Source organism: Rutidosis leptorrhynchoides, chromosome 3, assembly GCF_046630445.1.
Source record: "Rutidosis leptorrhynchoides isolate AG116_Rl617_1_P2 chromosome 3, CSIRO_AGI_Rlap_v1, whole genome shotgun sequence".
Taxonomy (NCBI): domain Eukaryota; kingdom Viridiplantae; phylum Streptophyta; class Magnoliopsida; order Asterales; family Asteraceae; genus Rutidosis; species Rutidosis leptorrhynchoides.
Genome location: NC_092335.1, coordinates 146962222 through 146981659, shown reverse-complemented (window position 1 = coordinate 146981659; position 19438 = coordinate 146962222). Strand labels below are relative to the sequence as shown.

The window sequence follows — 19438 nt, the reverse complement described above, 5'->3', positions numbered from 1 at the left end:
ATGGATGTTACACACTTTTATTAAGTGTTAAATGACGTTTTTGAATGAAGGTAATCGTGGAAAGTGATTTTGGGTTAAAATGGCATTTTAACATAAGTCAAATGTGATCAAACGTAATATGGGTCAATATTGCACGTGTTGTAGTTTTGGTGTAAATGACGTTTGAAATGATTACTACCTAAGTAGTAGTTTAGTGTTAAGACCTAGTTTGGTCTAATTGGTGTCGAGTATAGTTTGGGTCAAATTGTACTCTGTTGAGTGGGTTTGAATTACCACCCGAAGTGGTAATTGGTTTGTGTCCATTAGGTGTTAAATGGGCGGGTTTTGGCGAGCAAGGTGTGATGTCTCGGCTAAGGGATGTTTGTGTCGGGTTCTCTTTTAGAGAATGGCTGCATATTGTACCTATGTGTGATATAGGTGGTTACTTGCTCGGATTTGAGGACGGAGATCGTGTTGTTCATGACTTGTGCGGGCATTTCAAGGTGAGTGGAATAATTATACGTGTATGTATATAATTTATTTGCTTGTGTGTGGGTGGAATGTGGGTTTAAAGTTCGGGCGATCGATACCACATTGTACTTTTCATGTAATAAGGGTTTTAAGTTCGGGCATTCGATACCTTATTATCATGAGTGATGCGTGGGATACGGGTTTTAAGTTCGGGCGTTCGATACACTATCATCATGTGCGTGTGGCGTGAAATGTGGGTTTTAAGTTCGGGCGATCGATACCACATTGAGCGTAACGGGTGGTCATAAGTTCGGGCGATCGATACCACTCAAGGGGCTAGCGATGCATACTAGCAGCGTCTGTGTGTGCTAACAGTTCATTCGCGAGAATCGTTCCCTTTGGATTTTAGTTAACCATGGTTGTGTGAGTTTTGTTTTAGCATATTAAATTGTGAACTATATGCTATTGGTGATGCTAGCTTATTGTGAATCGCGGATATTTAGTTTATGCATTGTGATTGCATGGTTGTTGATAGTTTATGCGGTATTTGTGTAAGTGTTTGCATGTAAGTAGATTATATATGTATATGTATAATTATTGCATTCAATAAGCTTTATGCTTACCCCTCTCGTTATTTACCTTTTTATAGGTATTGTGATTGTGAAGCTAGCTAGTTGTTATACTAGATGCGTAGGAGCGCTTGGGCTCGATGGGGTAGCTTTTGGATATTTGTATGCGGATTGGGGATTTGGTGGTCTTCGAGATTATGCTCTTGGTATCGGATTGGGTTATAGAGTCCTAACTCGCCTAAATGTATATTTGGGTCGAAATTACACCGTTTGGTTGTATGGGGTGTTAAAACCTCTTTTTGTAAACTCGTAGTCATCTGAATTATGTGAGTTATGTCGATCGTTGAACGAGTTAACATTTAAAGGATTTGTGTTTGAGAAAAATGGGCTTGTGCATGTGAGTCAAAAACTGATAGCTGCTTTTGTGTACTAAAGCGCGCCGCGCAAACCCTTGCGCGCCGAGCAAGTGGTAACGGTCGGGTAACTGGTGTTAAGTACAAGTTCTGGATTCGTTTCACGCGTTAGCGCGCTCCGTGCACCCATATGCGCGCCGCACATATGGACTGTCCAGATTTAATACTTGTTTTAAAAAAAGGCGTGTTTTCTCGTGTTACGTTTTGGGGTCGTTACAAGAAGTTTTATTTAATGAAGCAGTAAAAGACAAGTTTTTTAAACTTAAATTGGCATGATTTAGATATCTTTCTAAACCATATTTAACTTTTGCAGTTAAATGAAAATTCTTAAGTTTTTTAGGCAGAAAAGACTCTCTGGTTGACTTTCTCAAATAGGTATCAAGTGGTACGCGAATACTATTTCCCTCAGAATTAGTATCATTTTCAGACATTTGAACAGATGTATCAGGATCATTAGAAGAAGGACACATCATTGGTGTTATTGTGACATCACCTACATGAGTATCAATGTCTGGACTAGACTCAGTTTCCTTTTGACCTGAACTGGTGTGATCAGTACCAGTTGGTCTGGAAGAACTGGATGACTCAGAACTTTGACTTTTCAATGTAGGTGAATCACTACCTTCACCATGATCAGAATGATTGTCATCATTGGGATCTTGAGAAGGTTCACCTTAAGCAGTAGAATAATCTTTATCAAATAATTTAATATAGTCAGATTCATTAAAATTATATTTACCAGTTGTTGACTTCATCTTGAAAGGAAAGATATTTTCATAGAATTTGACATCTCTAGAGATTAAAACGGATTTTGTGTCAAGACTATACAATTTATACCTTTTTTGAGTACTAGAATACCCAATAAAGACACACTCTTCAGATTTAGAACCAAACTTGTCATGATTATTGAGTTTGGTTGCGAAATATAAACAACCAAACACTCTTAAGTGTGCAAGTGAGGGTGATTTACTATAGACAATCTCATAAGGTGATTTTCCTTTTAAAACAGAAGAAGGAGTCCTATTGATCAAATATGTAGCAGTAAGTATACAATCACCCCACATATTCAAGGGTACTTCCGCTTGAAATAGTAGAGATCTTGCAACATTAAGAAGATGTCTATATTTCCTCTCAACCACACCATTTTGTTGTGGTGTGTATGAACAAGATGTTTGATGTAAAATGCCATGAAGTTTAAAGAAATTAGAGAGTTTTATTAAGAAATTCAGTACCATTGTCACTTCTAAAAACTTTGACAGGTTTATTTGTAATGACCTTTGATCTAGTTCCATGTGGTACGGCACACCGCGCCACTATTGGAGTGCCGCATGGATCGGGTAGAGAGAAGGATTATTTTGCAATTTAAATTAAATAAGTTGAGGGACCAATTAGCAATTTTACATGCACGCCCATTGGAGTTGTTAATCAATTTTGGAGCTCTCCTCACTCATTTCACGTTACACTGAAAACACTCCCAAACTTAGTGAGAGAAAGAGTTAGTGTGAGAGAGCTTGATTTTGGTTAAGAAGAAGCTAGTTCATCCTCAAATTGGAACCCATCCCTTTGTGTTGCAACTCTTAACTCGTCTTTGCTTCAAAGGTAAAGCTTTAATCCAAATTTTATCTTTTAAATTCAATTTGGGGTTAGCGTTTGGGTTGGTGTTGAGTCTAAGACCCAATTTCTTGTGAAATTAGGGTTCTTGATGTATGTTTTGGGTGTGCAAACCCTATATTGTAACCTAGGATTTGAGTGACGAATTTGTAAGACTTGGGTCTTGCATGTGCTTGATAATCACTAAGAACCTGTGAAATATTGTTGTGTGTGTTGAGTAAAGTAGAGTAAACTTGGATGTTTGTGTTTTAGCTTGAATGGATCAAAATGGGTTTTGTGTATGTAGGTACTTGAAGTACTAAATTTTGTGTTAATTGGTGAATTGGGGAATTAATCACTAGCTATTAGTAATTAAGTGTGCTAGGGTCATGGTCTTGACCCATTTGTGTATTCAACTGCAAATTGGGTTGAGATTGCACTTGGGTGTTTTGGGTTGTAAAAGCTATTGGTGAATTATAATTTGTTGTATGATGGATTATAGGTGTTTACATTGTTGATTAGCAGAAGTGCAAGCTTGAGGCTTCATTCATCCGAGAATCAAGGTGAGTGGAGTATTTATATGTGTATGTATATAAGTTGCTTGCTTGTGGGTGAAGTGGCTAGTGACATCCGGGCGTAAGGATTCACTCTTCGTTGGTCACTTGATGCAAAGTGGTAAGTGATATCTGTAAGGATTCACTTTTCATCAGCCACATTTGCGTTGTGATGTGTGGCGAGTGTTACTCACTCTTCGTCGGCCACACAGTGCGGTGGAATGTGTAAGTGTCACTTAACGGTTTTGCTTTCGTCGGTCACATTCGTGTGTATACATAAGATATATGTGTGTTTGCAGCGTAGCATATTAAGTTGCGATTATATGCGTTGTGATGCTAGCTTGTATGCGATTTTGTGTAAGTATGTGCAAGTAAGTAGGTTATGTATGTATGCATATAATTATTGCACTCACTAAGCATGTTGCTTACTCCATCGTTGTTAATCTTTTATAGGTTCAAGTGCCGCAAAGGACAAGGGTAAGGCGTTAGAGTAGCTTTGGATTGGGATTTGCTTATGGTAGTTCGCCCGGATGGTCATGCTCTCTTTTTAGGTCAAGTGTTATGTTTTGGGTCAAGTTAAACATTTAACATTTTATGGGTCAAGTGGTATCTGATGTTGAAAACTTAAGATATTGTTGTATGATGTGTTAACTTTGTTAAACATACTTTAGAATATCAATATTTGTTTTTGGTTGGAAAATTGATGTTTTAGACTTCAAATAATCAACAGCATAAGTTCATGTTATATGGCGCGCCGCGCAGATTTTAGGGCGTCTCGCGGATGGCCTGGTGCTGGCACCCAGTGTTGTTTAAATGTTCTGTTATGAAAACAAGTTGTACGGCGCGGCGCGCAAGGTTCTTAAAAAAGGGTTTTAGGGATTTGTATTGATTAAGGGTCATATCATATGATTAGTTATACGATTTTGAAATATCATACGTTTATATAGTTTTCGTCTAAAAAAAATTATACGATTTTGAAGCATTTCGTAAGGGTTTCATTGTACAAGCTCATCAATATTTGAAATCCTTAAAAAATTTACTGTTTTGATTGTTCTCGAATCCTACTATCGTTCTTCTTCGCCGATATAATTTTTGCTGTTCCGACGGTATCATCAACCGCTTCTCCGGCGGTATCCTTCAAAAAATCATCAATGATGTTCATCCTGATCCTTTTTCCTTTAATTCCACCATTGGTTACAGCTCGTTACTTCAATCATTGAGTTTTAATGGATAAGTTTCTCTTTTGAAATTTTGTTTTATTCATTGATATAATGCTAATTGTAAGTCTATGATTCTGAAACTTTCTCTAGGTTTTTTCAGTGAAATCATTACTAATAAACTGGTTCATAGGTTGGTTCATTTCTCTGAATGGTGTGAATTTAACGGAAATTAGTAACGAGTGTTAGTCGGTTGTACTACCAGTGTTGCACAAACTAAAATGCCTAAACCTATTAAATACTCTTAGGCAAACAGATAACAACCAACCTTGTCCATCAAAACTTAACAAGATTTCCTCACAAAATAAAATTTTACCTAATAAATTCAACTCTATGTATGAACTAGTCCGGACCGGCCCGCGCGTTGCTGCGGGGGATTTCGGCCTACGTATTTATATTTAACGTAGCGTTGTGTATTTACAGAGGGGAACACGGCCCATGTGTCAAGCGCCGTTTTAGATGTCGTTGCGTTAAGCGTTTTTTTAAAAAGTATCCGTTTCGAACGTAGTTAGTTTTGTTTTGTTCAATAAATTTTTCGAGTGTAACGGTGTTGTCGGAAAAATTTAACTCGCGGCGAACAGAAAGAAATGTATTGGAGATAGCGCGAGGTGTTTAGCGTTTTTTGAGAAGTGTCCGTTTCGCGTATAGTTAGTCTCGTTGGGTTCGTAAGATTTTTTCGAGTTGAACGGTGGTTTCGGAAAAATTTAACTCGCGCCGAGCGAGAAGATAGGGCGCGTTATAAATTCGGGTAGAATTAGTTTCTTTTATTTTAATAAAATTATATATTTACACTTTTTACCCCTGAAAAAGTGTATACTTGAGAGGCCGTTTTGTAAATATAGCCGAAGTTAAGGGACCGTTTGTAATGTGAACGCAAACTCAAAACGACAATCGAATATAACTGAAAAAACGTCACCACTTTTAATTTTAATATATAAATATAATTAATATAAATATAAATATAAATTTTTATATTAATATTAATTAATATTATATAATATTATATAATATAATATGTAGTATAATATAATATAATATATGAATGAATATATGAATCAAACGTTCTATATTAAGTTTTCATTTCTTGGTGGAGTGTGTATTTTAATCAAATTAAAGAAATACTCCTTTTTCAACGTAAGTTGTTGGGCAATTACTATCTCCAGCTCATTCATGCTACTTGCGACCGTTGACTTTATGTTATAATTGTTACCCAAACAAGCATCCATCTGACTACTGAATTATATTGAATAAATTAGCAGAGCCTCTATCTTCGAGCATAGACAAGATAGACAACCGCCTAGGGCCCAAAAATTTAGAAGAGCCTAAAATTTTGAATACATATATATTTTTCTCAATATATTTAATTAAATTAAATAAAAAATTATCAATTAAAGTTAAAATACCTTGTTTTAATAGTTAAATACAATTAAGTAAATACTCCCTAAATAGATAAATTGGAATTATTTTTTAATGCGTAGTAAAAAAGTTTAACGTATATGTGAGCCCATTTTTATTTTAGTATAAGACCTTCAAATTTGTTGAGACGCCCTGTAAATTAGAAAAGGTTCTCACAAAGACTAAATTTTTTAGCAAAAATAAACCCACGCATAATTGCTTGGTGAAGGTCTGTTAGCTGTTTTTACAGGTTCCAAGTTGTTGATATAATAAATCCAGATGCTTTATTTATAATTTTGATTTATGATTTTATATTTTCCTTCACACGAGCTTTCATCTTTCGACGATAAATCTGATGCTTTACTACAGAATGCACAGAGTCAACTTTTAGTTACACATCCTCCCTCTACCATCTGTGATGCCATATGATATTTAAATCAATCCGTTTGTATACCTTCTCATTTCTATCATAACCCATCGTTTTTGTGCTTCTTAATTTTCACTTGATATATTGCTTTCTTACTTTTTAAACACATTATTTTGAGCTTTCTAGTTATCAGTTGGTTACTAGAAATATGGAATCCACATTAACAGAGTTCGCTCACTTAAGAATCCCACTTGAAGAAATACGAAAAGCCACAAAAAACTTTGCTAAAAAAAATATCATCGGGACAGGCGGTTTTGGAAACGCTTATAAAGGTAAAATCACCCGCGGCGGTAAGTCTATAAAAATTGTTGCTCGGAGGTTAGGTTGTAACCAATGGCAAGGAGATGTTGAGTTCTGGACCGAAATTTCCATGCTTTCTACTCTTAAACACGATTGTATAGTGTCTCTAATTGGGTATTGTGATGAAGAAGATGAGAAGATCATAGTAAACCGCCTTTATGCAAAGGGAAGTTTAGTGAGGTATATAAACAATCCAACCACCTTAAGTTGGGCTGATAGATTGCAAATATCTTTATGTGTTGTAAGTGCAATAGATTACATACACAACAAATTAGGTGGGAGTTTTTATATCATACACCGTAATATCAACAGCTTCACAATTGTGTTGGATAAAAGTAAATACGAGGGTAATGTTAAGTTATCTGGATTTGAACATTCGATCAAACGTTCTATAGATCGAAAGGACCAAGTGTACCCTGGTAAAGCTATTGGTACAAAAGGGTATGTGGACCCAGCAATTGGAACGACTAAAGGTGTGACATGCAAGTCGGATATCTACTCATTTGGTGTTGTTTTGTTTGAATTGTTGTGCGGGAGGATAGCTTTTCAAGATGATAAGTTGCTTGCTCCATTGGCTAAAAAACATTTTGAAAATGGAACGTTAAGAGAAATAATACATCCTGATTTGTGGGATCAAATCAGCCAAGAATCATTCAAGGTGTTTTCGGAAGCAGCCTACTCATGTTTAAACAATGATCCAACACAACGTCCAGATGCGGCTCAACTTTTTCTTAAAATTAATGAGGCATTCATCTGGCAGTGTAGTTGTCCACCAGATCATGAGGTAATAATCTTTGTTACATTTACAATATATAGATTTTTCTTTTTAGTTTCACCTTTGTTACATGTATACTTTAGTAAAAAAAAAAAAATTATGTTACTTTTACCCTTTTTTAAGATTAAAGATACAACAAGCTAAAAGCAAGGTTATAAAAAGCTCATTTTTTCTTCGGTTTAAATTTTATCGTTCATTCTTATATTCCTTTTGAGTATATAAAATTAAGTTGTTCATTTTCATAAGGATATAAGTATAATAAATAAAATTCTTGTATACCATTAAAGTATATATGTAAACAAAAACCATGTAAGAAATAAGAGGTAAACTGTAATTTTAACAAAAAAATAGTGCAATAACAATATTTTTTTATAGTGCGTATTTTTTTATGAGAAGATAATAAAATTGGGACAAAGAAAATATTTGTTAACTAATATTTTGTTAACTGGGATGAGTGATATCAAAAGGATTAATATATATCTTAAGGTCATCTAAGTTTATCATCTTGCGTTTATAGGTCAACCGTATTCGATAATGGTCTTTTACTTCAGCCAAATTCTTATGTTGCTCCATTTACACCAAATCCGTCTAAAATTTTACATTAAGTTTTATAATAAAATTAATTATACTATAGTTTATTTACATTTACATTTATTTATATTACCATATCAACTATTAGATAAAACTTATGAATAGTTCTAGGGGTATTTTCGTCTTTTCACCTTTTTTATTTTTTTCCCTTCTTTCTTTCAAGTAACACCACAAAAGCCCTCCATACTTTGTTCAAAAATTAAAATCGGCCCCCAACACAGGGGTTAAAGCGTCAAATCAAAATTTTCATAAAATATCTTAAATAAACTCCACTCAAATATTCAACAGGTCGTATCTTCTCGCTCGCAACTAGTTAAATTTTTCCGACACCATCCTTAAACTCGAAATAATTTTATGAACACAATGTCACTAACTATACGCAAAACGGACACTTTTAAAAAAACGCTAAATATTTAGGGTACTTTTTATATATGTTGATTTTTCACTCGCAGGCTCCGTAACTAAACACAATAAAATACATTAAAAATCGAACCCCCGGCGCGAAGCGAGGGTTCGAAAACTAGTATATACTAATAGACAAAAGTTATGAATAATACTATTCGCACGCTTTAATCACGAATAGTACTATTCGCACGCTTTAATCACTTGTACACCGCGCAACAATGGTTGTACACCGGTCACTGTACTATTCACGTGAACAGTACTATTCACGTGAACAATACTATTCACGGTACTGTAGCAATTTTTTTTTTTTTTTTTGTAACAGTTTTTTCCTCATTTTTTTCTTTTTTGGTTTCCTTTATAATTTTCTTCACCCGCAGCAAATATCTACTAGACAAAAAATATGAATAGTACCGATGATTTCTTTATAATTAGCAGCAGCAAATATCTACTAGGCAAAAAATATGAATAGTACCGATTGTTTTCTTTATATTTTTCTCTACCCGTTGTAACAATTTTTTTTATTTTTTATTTTTTGGTTTCCTTTATATTTTTCTCCACCCGCAGAGATGCACCTATATTGTTAATTTAAAATAACATTTAAATCTTTGACGGGTTATACCTTTTAGTTCGACTCGAGTTGCGCTTCAACGACATCATCGTTAAACTAAACGCAATAAAATACATTGAAAACCGAACCCCCGGCGCGAAGCGAGGGTAAACAACTAGTTATAAATAAATGAGTATTTGCGTCATTTTATGTTTTTTTTTTTGTGAAATTAATGTCTGATTTTGTATATATTCAATGAAATACGAATTAGGGTGACTCACAAAATTGTTTGTAAATATTATTGACTTACAAAAACATAATACTATATTTGGATTGCCTTCAAAATCGTATCGAGTAAAATATGTTAATTTCCAATGAATCATTACTAGAAATCAATACAATATGCATAGAGTACAATAAGAGAAAGCCTAAGGTTAAAACCTAATGGGCCGAGTCCGTCTATACAATTGGACCTAAACTATATACAATAAATATATACAATCTAATACGCCCCCGCAGTTGAAACGGGAGTTAAAGAACGAACGTTCAAGCTGGATTTGAATTCTGTAAATAATCGTGTAGGGAGTCCCTTAGTAAAGATATCAGCATACTGTGAAGTAGTAGGGACGTGGAGAACACGAACATCGCCCGTAGCAACCTTATCACGCACGAAATATATCTCAATCTCAATATGTTTTTTGCGTTAATGTTGTACTGGGTTGGTAGAAAGGTAAACCACACTCATGTTATCACAGTAAACCAATGTAGCATGAGAGATCGGTGAGTGAAGTTCGCGAAGTAAATTGCGTATCCAACATGTCTCAGCAACAGCATTAGCAATCGCTCGATATTCAGCTTCGGTACTCGAACTAGACACGGTTTCCTGTCTTTTAGAAGAACACGATAGAATATTATCACCAAGGAATACACAATAACCAGATGTAGAGCGACGAGTATCATGACAACCTCCCCAATCTGCATCAGAGTAGGTAATGAGTTTTGTGGAGGATGATGTAAAAATCTGAAGCCCATTGTCAACTGTCCCTCAAACATAACGTAACACACGTTTAAGAGCACCGAAGTGTGGTTCCCTTGGATCATGCATGAACAAACACAACTGCTGAACAGCATACATAATGTCAGGTCGAGTAAATGTCAAATATTGAAGTACACCTGCTAAACTACGATATAAAGTGAGATCCGTGACAGGAGGCCCATCAGGTCCAAGTTTGGACTGTGTATCAACAGGAGTGCTGCACGGCTTACAATTAGACATATCAGCCCTATCCAAAATATCAAGTGCATATTTTCATTGAGACAGAAACATGCCCTGTGTAGTACGAGTGGCAGATATCCCTAAAAAATAATTAAGTGGTCCAAGATCAGTCATGGCAAACTCCTTGCCAAGAGAGGTCATAATCTTCTGTAAGAGAGAGGTGGACGAAGCAGTAAGAACAATATCATCAACATATAGTAGTAAATAAGCAGTATGAGTCCCATGTCGGTAAATAAATAATGATGAATCACAAGGCCTATGTTGAAAATCAACACGAAGAGCATACTGAGCAAATCTATGAAACCAAGCACGAGGAGCCTGCTTGAGTCCGTATAAAGATTTACGAAGATGACATACATAACGTGGTTTCGTTGGATCATGAAACCCTTGAGGCTGATGCATGTAGACGATATCTGTGAGATCACCATGTAAAAATGTATTCTTGACATCTAGCTTATGAATCGACCAATGTCGCGAAACAGATAAGCTAAGCACAGCCCGAATAGTTGTTGGTTTTACCACCGGACTAAAAGTCTCACCACAATCAATACCAGGTCGTTGGCTTTTGCCATTAGCCACCAAACGAGCATTGTACCTGTCTAAAGTGCCATCAGAGTGTAACTTACGTTTAAACAACCACATAGATATCACAATATTAACACCTGAAGGTTTCGGAACCTGAACCCATGTACCATTTTTAATTGAAGCATTATATTTATCGATCGTTGCATGTTTCCAGTGATGATTGGAAAGGGTCTGGATGTGAAATTTGGGAATATCGGGTGGAGTGCTAACGTTTAAGTTTAAGTGAGTGATGGGTTTATGGATTCCGGTTTTGGCACGGGTGAGCATTGGGTGTTGATTGTGGGTTGCAGGGGTGGGGGTGGTCGAACCAGTGAAGGAGAAGGGAACAGAGGTTGAAGCATCAATGGTAGTTGAGGCATCAACAGAAGGAGATTCAGGGTAAGCGAAAGCATGAACCGAAGTAGTAGCAGGTGGGATGCTAAGGGTTATCGATGTGGTGGTGGTGTGAGTGCGGTTGAAACTCACCTGGAATGTCGAGAAATGAATATGAAGGAGAGGAGTTTGGTTGCATGGAACCAAAGGAAAATATAGTTTCATCGAAAGTGACATGACGTGAGATTATGATCTTTTTGGTTTCAAGATCAAGACAACAGTGCCCACGATGATTGCGTGGATAGCCAAGAAAGATGCAAGGGCTGAAACGTTTGGCTAGTTTGTGAGGTGTTGGAATATGTGGATAACACAACCAACCAAAGACACAGAGATGAGAAAATTTGGGGGTTTTGTTAATAAGTCTAGTGAATGGTATATCATTTGAGATGGAAGTGGATGGAAGGATGTTGAGAAGGTGTGTAGCCATATGAAGTGCCTCAACCCAATATTCTGGAGGGAGGCGGGCATGAAATAGGAGGGAGCGAATACTGTTGTTTATAATGCGGATCATTCGTTCTGACATAGCATTTTTTTGGGAGGTATACGGACATGAGAATCGAAACTCAATGCCATGGGTTGCAAAGAGATCACGGAAAGAGGCATTATCGTATTCACCCCTGTTGCCGCATTGGAGTGCTATTGTTGTGTTGAATTGATTTTTAACATATGTGTGAAAATTTAGAAATTTGGAAAAAGCGTCAAGTTTCTTGCGGAGAGGGTATATCCATAGAAAGTGTGTATAATGGTCTAATAATAACATGTAATATTTAAAACCATCTACACTAACAATGGGAGATGTCCATAAATCTGAATGAATTATTTCAAAAGGTTTAGAAACAATGGAAGTAGAACGTGAAAACGGTAATCTAACGTGTTTTCCTAATTGACATGCATGACATAAAGTTTTAGATGGAGGATTCTGACAGTTAAAGAAACCACGAGAGACTAAAGTTTGAAGAACATGTTCGCCAGATGTCCCAAGCGATTGTGCCAAAGAGGTTGACTAGTCGAAAGTAAAGCAATCTTAGAAAGAGCGGAACGTGTGACGGGATAAAGGTCACCGTCACTGTCACACCGGAGAAGGGTATGTCTGGTACGAGCATACTCAGCAGCAAAACATTCATTGCATCGAATGTTTTTATTTTTTTCTTCGAGCGTTTTCCCGCCAAAATAATGACATTAATCACATAGTGTATTTTTAAAATGTTCATATTTTCATCTAATTTATAATGTTCGTGAACAAAGTTTTTTCAAAAAACGAAAAAAAAAAAATTATTTGCTTCCCCTTCCCCCAAAAAAGTGCTTCCCTCTCGATTATGACTATATATATATATATATATATATATATATATATATATATATATATATATATATATATATATATATATATATATATATATATATATATATATATATATATATAAAACAGAATATGTAATATTCAAAGATGACAATAAATAATTATATGCCACGTGAATTTCAATGTCAGAATCAAAGAGGTGCCACGTGAAGTTGTTTTATGATCTTGTGGTGAGTGGTCAAATACAAAATAATAATATAATGAGTTAAGGGGAAATAGAGCAGGTGATGAAAAAGTTCGCAATCGCCGTAAGTATAAAGAAAATGAAACTTACTTGAAGAAGATGGAGAAAATAAAGAAAGTTTTAAGAATGAAGGAAAGATCGGTGGAAAGGGAATCGGTAGAATAGTTATGGCTCTAATACCATAAAATCTGTTAATTTCCAATGAATCATTAATAGAAATCAATACAATATGTATAGAGTACAATAAGAGAAAGTCCAATGTTAAACCCTAAGCCCTTCCAATGAATCATTAATAGAAATCAATACAATATGTATAGAGTACAATAAGAGAAAGTCCAATGTTAAACCCTAAGCCAGTCTATAAAATTGGACCTAAACTATATACAATAAAGGAAAATTGTTCAAAATACACTTTTTTAAGGCTTCAAACAAAATACACTTTTTTAAAAAAAATTGTCTTTTTACACCATTCGGTAGACGGGATTTCCTTCTACCACCTTTATCTGTCGTCTACTACCATTTTTACAAAGTAGTCGACGGTGAGATTGTGACACCGCTAATTTTTTTTTTTTTTTAATACGTGGCGGAAGCATTAGCATTAATTAAACCATTATAATGACATAAATGTATAATAATTACATATCCAAATGATCTGACAGTTAGCATTAAACTAATACATCTGGTGTCACGTGACATTATAATAAAATTCAGTTTTAACGGAAAAGACACATCAGAGTTTCTTCATAGTCAAACATAACATCTTCATGCCCGTCTTCTCCCCAAAAGCAATAATCTACAAAAGCTAACAACCTGCAGGGAGGAGATGGAAGGGAATTAGCACGAATCTAAGTGAGTACGACTAACTACAGGTCATAGCATACATAACTGTTATACTAATCAGGTCACATAATCTAACACACAAACATCACCCAAGTGCCGTCTACAGAGACTCTGGCGGCTCGGCCAAACCATTAACCACCAGCTGATCGGACTGAGGCTTACCAGAAGTTCCTCCACCACCGTATGTATATACATAATCCACACGCAACGGACGCTCATTCACATATATATACACCACGGCTGTCTAGGCTACCATAGAGGAACCCAACCCGCAGGTTGATCTCTCCTACCGAGGCTACCACACAATAGGGACGCACTCGGCTCCAGCAGACAAGCATCCACTAACATGCAGTCATCACAACAACTAACTAACCACAACAATAAGTATATCTAACAAGCATGGCAATCATAATATAACATGCTTCTATATACTATATTCTCCAGTTAGTCCCACTCACCAAATACCAGCAAACGAGAAGGTATTCAGCTATCTAATCACTGAACCTTCTTTTTCTCCTTTTCTCCTGAGAAAAACATATACACAAGTTAGTTTCTATCCGATATCACAAAACAGCACAAAACAGCACAATACTGAAATTTTTGTCAGAAAAAGTATCGCTAAAAATTTTTGCTTAACACTTGTGCACTTTCAAAATTTACATCAAAATCATCAAAATAAAAACGGGCAGCATAACGGCTAAAAATCAAAACTTAGTAAAAATTTCTACTGCATAGACCATCGGTCGATCGTCAGAGACTATCGGCCGATCGTCACTACACCATCGGCCGATCGATCACACTATCGGCCGATCGTTAAAATTACAACCGTTGGTCGAAGGACTTCTACCATCGGTCGATCGTCTAGTCCATCGACCGATTGTCACACACCATCGGTCGGTGGTCAGAGACCATCGACCGATGGTAGTTCATCTGCAGCAGCAGCTACCAAAGTGACGGGTTTCTCACCAAACTCACCAATTCTCGATCTAGAGCTCGTTTTTAACCTCAAAACTCACCAAATCAAAGACACTAAACATTAAGAAACATAAACCCACAAGATTTGGACTCAAACAATATCAAATCTAACCACTTTGACCCAAAATACACACTTTATAAAAACTAACACAAAACCTCATTTTCTTGAAGATTAAAGCATGAAAACTTGTGATTCTTACCTTGATAGAATCAGTAAAACACAAGGAACAAGATAATGTAAATGATTCGAGCTCTAAAACAAGGATTAGAAATTAGGGTTTGATGTAGGTGAAGAACGAGGTGTTTAGTGTGTGTTTGTGGAAAAGTCTGGAAAGTGAGGAGAGAAGCAGCATTATAGTTATTTAATTGGGTTTAATTCCCACACTGTGCATCACACGGGTATTTATCAGTTATCTGATATCTTTCGTACGACATTTGGCAACCCAAACGAAGTCCAATTTAAATAAACAAACCTGTTCTGTGACCCTTGTCACAAACTGATCCTAACCACATTATTATTTAATAATAAATATTAAATAAAAATAAAAGCATATAATAACACAATACTAACTTAAGGGCACTTTAGTAATCTTACATCTAGGCCCGATTGAGGATGTTACAAATCTACCCACTTTAAGAAGATTCCGTCCTCGGAATCTGGTCAAGGTCAAACAACTGGGGATAGCGCGCCCTCATTAACTTCTCGGTTTCTCACGTCAAGTTAGAACCTAAACTGTGTCGCCATTCCACTAACACCATTGGAATCTGTTTCTTTCTTAACTTTGTGACTTTCTTGTCCACTATTCTAACCGGCTCTTCTACTAGTTTCTTAGTCAAGTCGACTTTCAAATCTTTCAATGGAAGAATCTGACTTTCATCGTCTACTTTGCACTTTCTCAGATAGCACACGTTGAACGTGTTGTGAATTCCTGCTAACTCTGATGGAAGATCTAAAACAACAGTTTGATCATTCAGAATTTCTATGATTGGAAATGGCCCAATAAATCTCGGCGCTAATTTACCACGTTTACCGAATCTGATCACCCCTTTCCATGGCGAAACTTTTAGGTATACACGATCACCTACATTAAATGTTACCGGACGTCTGCGCGGATCAGCATACATCTTTTGCTGGTCTCTGGCTACTTTTAACTTCTCTCGTGCAATTTCAACCTTTTCTGCGGTTATCTGAACAATTTCGGGACCTGCAAATTGTTTCTCACCTGCTTCTAACCAACATGTCGGAGTTCTGCATTTTCGACCATACAACATTTCATACGGTGGCATTCCGATACTCGAATGATATGAATTGTTGTAAGCAAACTCTATCAATGGAAGATGTGAATCCCAAGAACCACCATATTCTAAGACACACGCTCTCAACATGTCTTCTAATGTCTGAATCGTCCGTTCACTCTGACCGTCTGTCTGTGGATGATATGCTGTACTTAGATTCACACGTGTATTTAAATTCTGTTGTAAACTGTTCCAGAAGTTCGATACAAACCTAGTATCTCTATCGGAAACTATTGACAACGGTATACCATGTCGACTAACGATCTCTTTCAAGTACAATTCTGCCAAATCACTTAACGAAGCTGTTTCACGAGTAGCTAAAAAGTGAGCACTCTTTGTTAAACGATATACTATCACCCAGATCATGTCGTGTCCTTTCTGGGGTCGGGGTAACTTGGTTACAAAATCCATCGTTATATGATCCCATTTCCACTGAAAAATTTCTAACTGTCGTAGAGATCCATACGGTTTCTGATGTTCTGCCTTAACTTGCGCACAAATATGACATTTCTCAACGAAACCTGCAACATCTGTCTTCATTGTCGGCCACCAATACAATATTTTCAAGTCTCTATACATCTTAGTAATACCTGGATGCACTGATAATCTCGATTTATGCGCTTCAGTAAGGATTGAAACCCCTCAAATTTCCAAGCATAGGCACCCAAATTCGATCTTTATAGGTCTTTAATCCTCTAGAATCATTGCATAGGTCAAATTTTCTTTTGGTAATTTGTTTAGTCTTTAGGTTTTCGTCATTCAAAGTTACTAACTGTACGGTTTTTAATCGATCAATCAAGTCTGAAACTATCTCAATTCTCATAAATTTGGCATTTTCGACTGTTTTCTTACGACTCAGAGCATCTGCGACCACATTTGCTTTACCCGGATGGTACTTAATCTCACAATCGTAGTCTTTAATCAGTTCTAAACATCGACGTTGACGCATATTTAATTCTTTCTGCGAAAAGATATATTGAAGACTCTTATGATCTGTATAGATTTAACAATGTGTACAATACAAATAATGTCTCCAAAGCTTCAAAGCAAATACAACTGCAGTTAACTCTAAATCGTGAGTAGGGTAGTTTCGTTCATGACTCTTCAACTGTCGTGAAGCATACGCTATAACTTTATTTCTCTGCATCAAAACGCAACCCATACCTGCACATGACGCATCACAGTAGACCACAAAATCTTCTGTTCCCTCTGGTAAAGCTAAAACCGGCGCTTGACATAACAACTGTTTGAGAGTCTGAAAAGCCTTTTCTTGTTCATTAGTCCATCGAAAGGGTACATCTTTTCTAGTTAAATTATTCAACGGACCTGCTATTTTAGAGAAGTCTTTGATAAATCGGCGGTAATAACCTGCTAAACCCAGAAAACTCTTAATTTCTGTCGGCGTTTTCGGTGAGTTCCAATTCATTACGGCCTCTATCTTAGACTGATCTACTTTAATACCCTGTTCACAAATCACATGACCCGGAAACTGTACTTCCCGCAGCCAAAATTCACACTTAGAGAACTTAACGTACAACTGTTCCTGTTTCAGAAGCTCTAACACCAACCTCAGATGCGTAGCATGATCTTTCTCAGTTTTCGAATATATCAAGATATCATCTATGAAGACAATCACAAATTTATCAAGATACTGACGACACACCCTGTTCATGAGATCCATAAACACTGCTGGCGCGTTTGTTAACCCAAATGGCATAACTAAAAATTCATAATGACCATATCTAGTTCTAAACGCTGTTTTCGGTATATCGTTCTCTGCAACACGTACCTGATGATACCCTGAACGTAAATCAATCTTTGAAAAGTAGGAAGCACCCTGTAACTGATCAAATAAGTCATCTATTCTTGGTAACAGATACTTATTCTTGATTGTTCTCTTGTTTAAATCACGATAATCTATACACATACGAAGCGACCCATCTTTCTTTTTCACAAACAAAACAGGAGCACCCCACGGTGAAGAACTTGGTCGGATAAACCCCTTATCTAACAGTTCCTGAATCTGAGACATCATTTCTCGGATTTCTGACAGAGCTAATCTGTAAGGAGCTTTTGCAACTGGCGTAGCACCTGGAACCAAATCAATTTTATACTCTACTTCACGTACTGGAGGTAACCCTGGTAAATCATCTGGAAATACTTCGGGAAATTCTGACACAACGGGAATATCAGTCACCTGCTTCTTCTCTTTCTTAACATCAATCACGTAGGCTAAGAATGAATCACACCCTTTCGTTATTGCTTTCTGAGCTTTCATTAGGGAAACCATAGGAAAGTTAAATCCACTGCGCTCTCCCCTAGCTATCACTCGGGATCCGTCGGCCAAACGGAAAGAAATCATCTTCTTATCACACTTAATATTAGCCCTATTAGCTCTTAACCAATTCATGCCTATGACTACATCAAAGCTAGGTATAGGCATCAACAAACAGGTTAAAGGGAAGGAATGGCCGTCGATTTCGATGGTAACTCCAGACACAGATGATGTGCATGGAACCATTTTACCATCAGCTACTTCTACTCCCAAAGGCTCATCTAACATCCTAAGAGGCAACTTCAACTTATCACAGAAGTCTAAGGACATAAAAGAACGATTCGCTCCTGAATCAAACAACACACGAGCTGGCAAGGAATTAACCAAGAACATACCGTTAATGACGTCATCGGTAGCGGTTGCAGCGTCTACCGTCATCTGAAATGCCCTTGCCTCTGCTGTTGGAGGATTCTTTCTCTTCTGCCCGGCAGTAGAAGCAGAAGATCCCCCAGAAGTAACCGACCTCGCCCCTGACCCTGCCCCAGAACCGGCTCTTAACGCTGATGGACAATTTACAGATCTATGCCCCTCTTGATGGAAACTCCAACAAACATTAGACTTAAAAGAACAAGCTGTTGATTCATGACCTAACACTCCACATTTCAAACACCTTCTGGTTATTGGAGAACACGGGCCGGTATGGGTTGACTTACAAACATTACACCACCCAGACTGACTTGAACTTGATCCACTAATACCAGACTTACTTTTCTATTTAAACACGCCTGACTTTTTACCATGAAAACCGGATTGCTTACTCGACTGCTGATTTGACTGTACACCCGATTGACCTTCTGATTTACCCCCAAAAGATCCACTTCTCGAACTTTCTCTTTTTGCTGCCATTATATCACCTTCAGTAATCTTCGCCATCTCATGAGCCTGTGCCAACGTGGTTGCAAATCTCGCAACTGTTCTATATTCTGGCTTAATCACCCGCATAAAATGCTGAATCTTATCTTTCTCAGTTGGTACCCACTGT

The 19438-nt window shown here is 36.8% G+C and overlaps 1 protein-coding gene across 1 annotated transcript in view; it reads left to right on the top strand.

Annotated features, from left to right (window-relative positions):
• Window positions 1-6763: 6763 nt before the first annotated feature.
• Window positions 6764-19438, top strand: part of LOC139900481 (uncharacterized) — a 62075-nt gene continuing 49400 nt past the window's right edge. Inside the window, exon 1 of the mRNA XM_071883250.1 lies at window positions 6764-7699. Within this exon, the coding sequence (XP_071739351.1) occupies window positions 6764-7699 (936 nt within the window). The remainder of the gene's footprint in view (window positions 7700-19438) is intronic.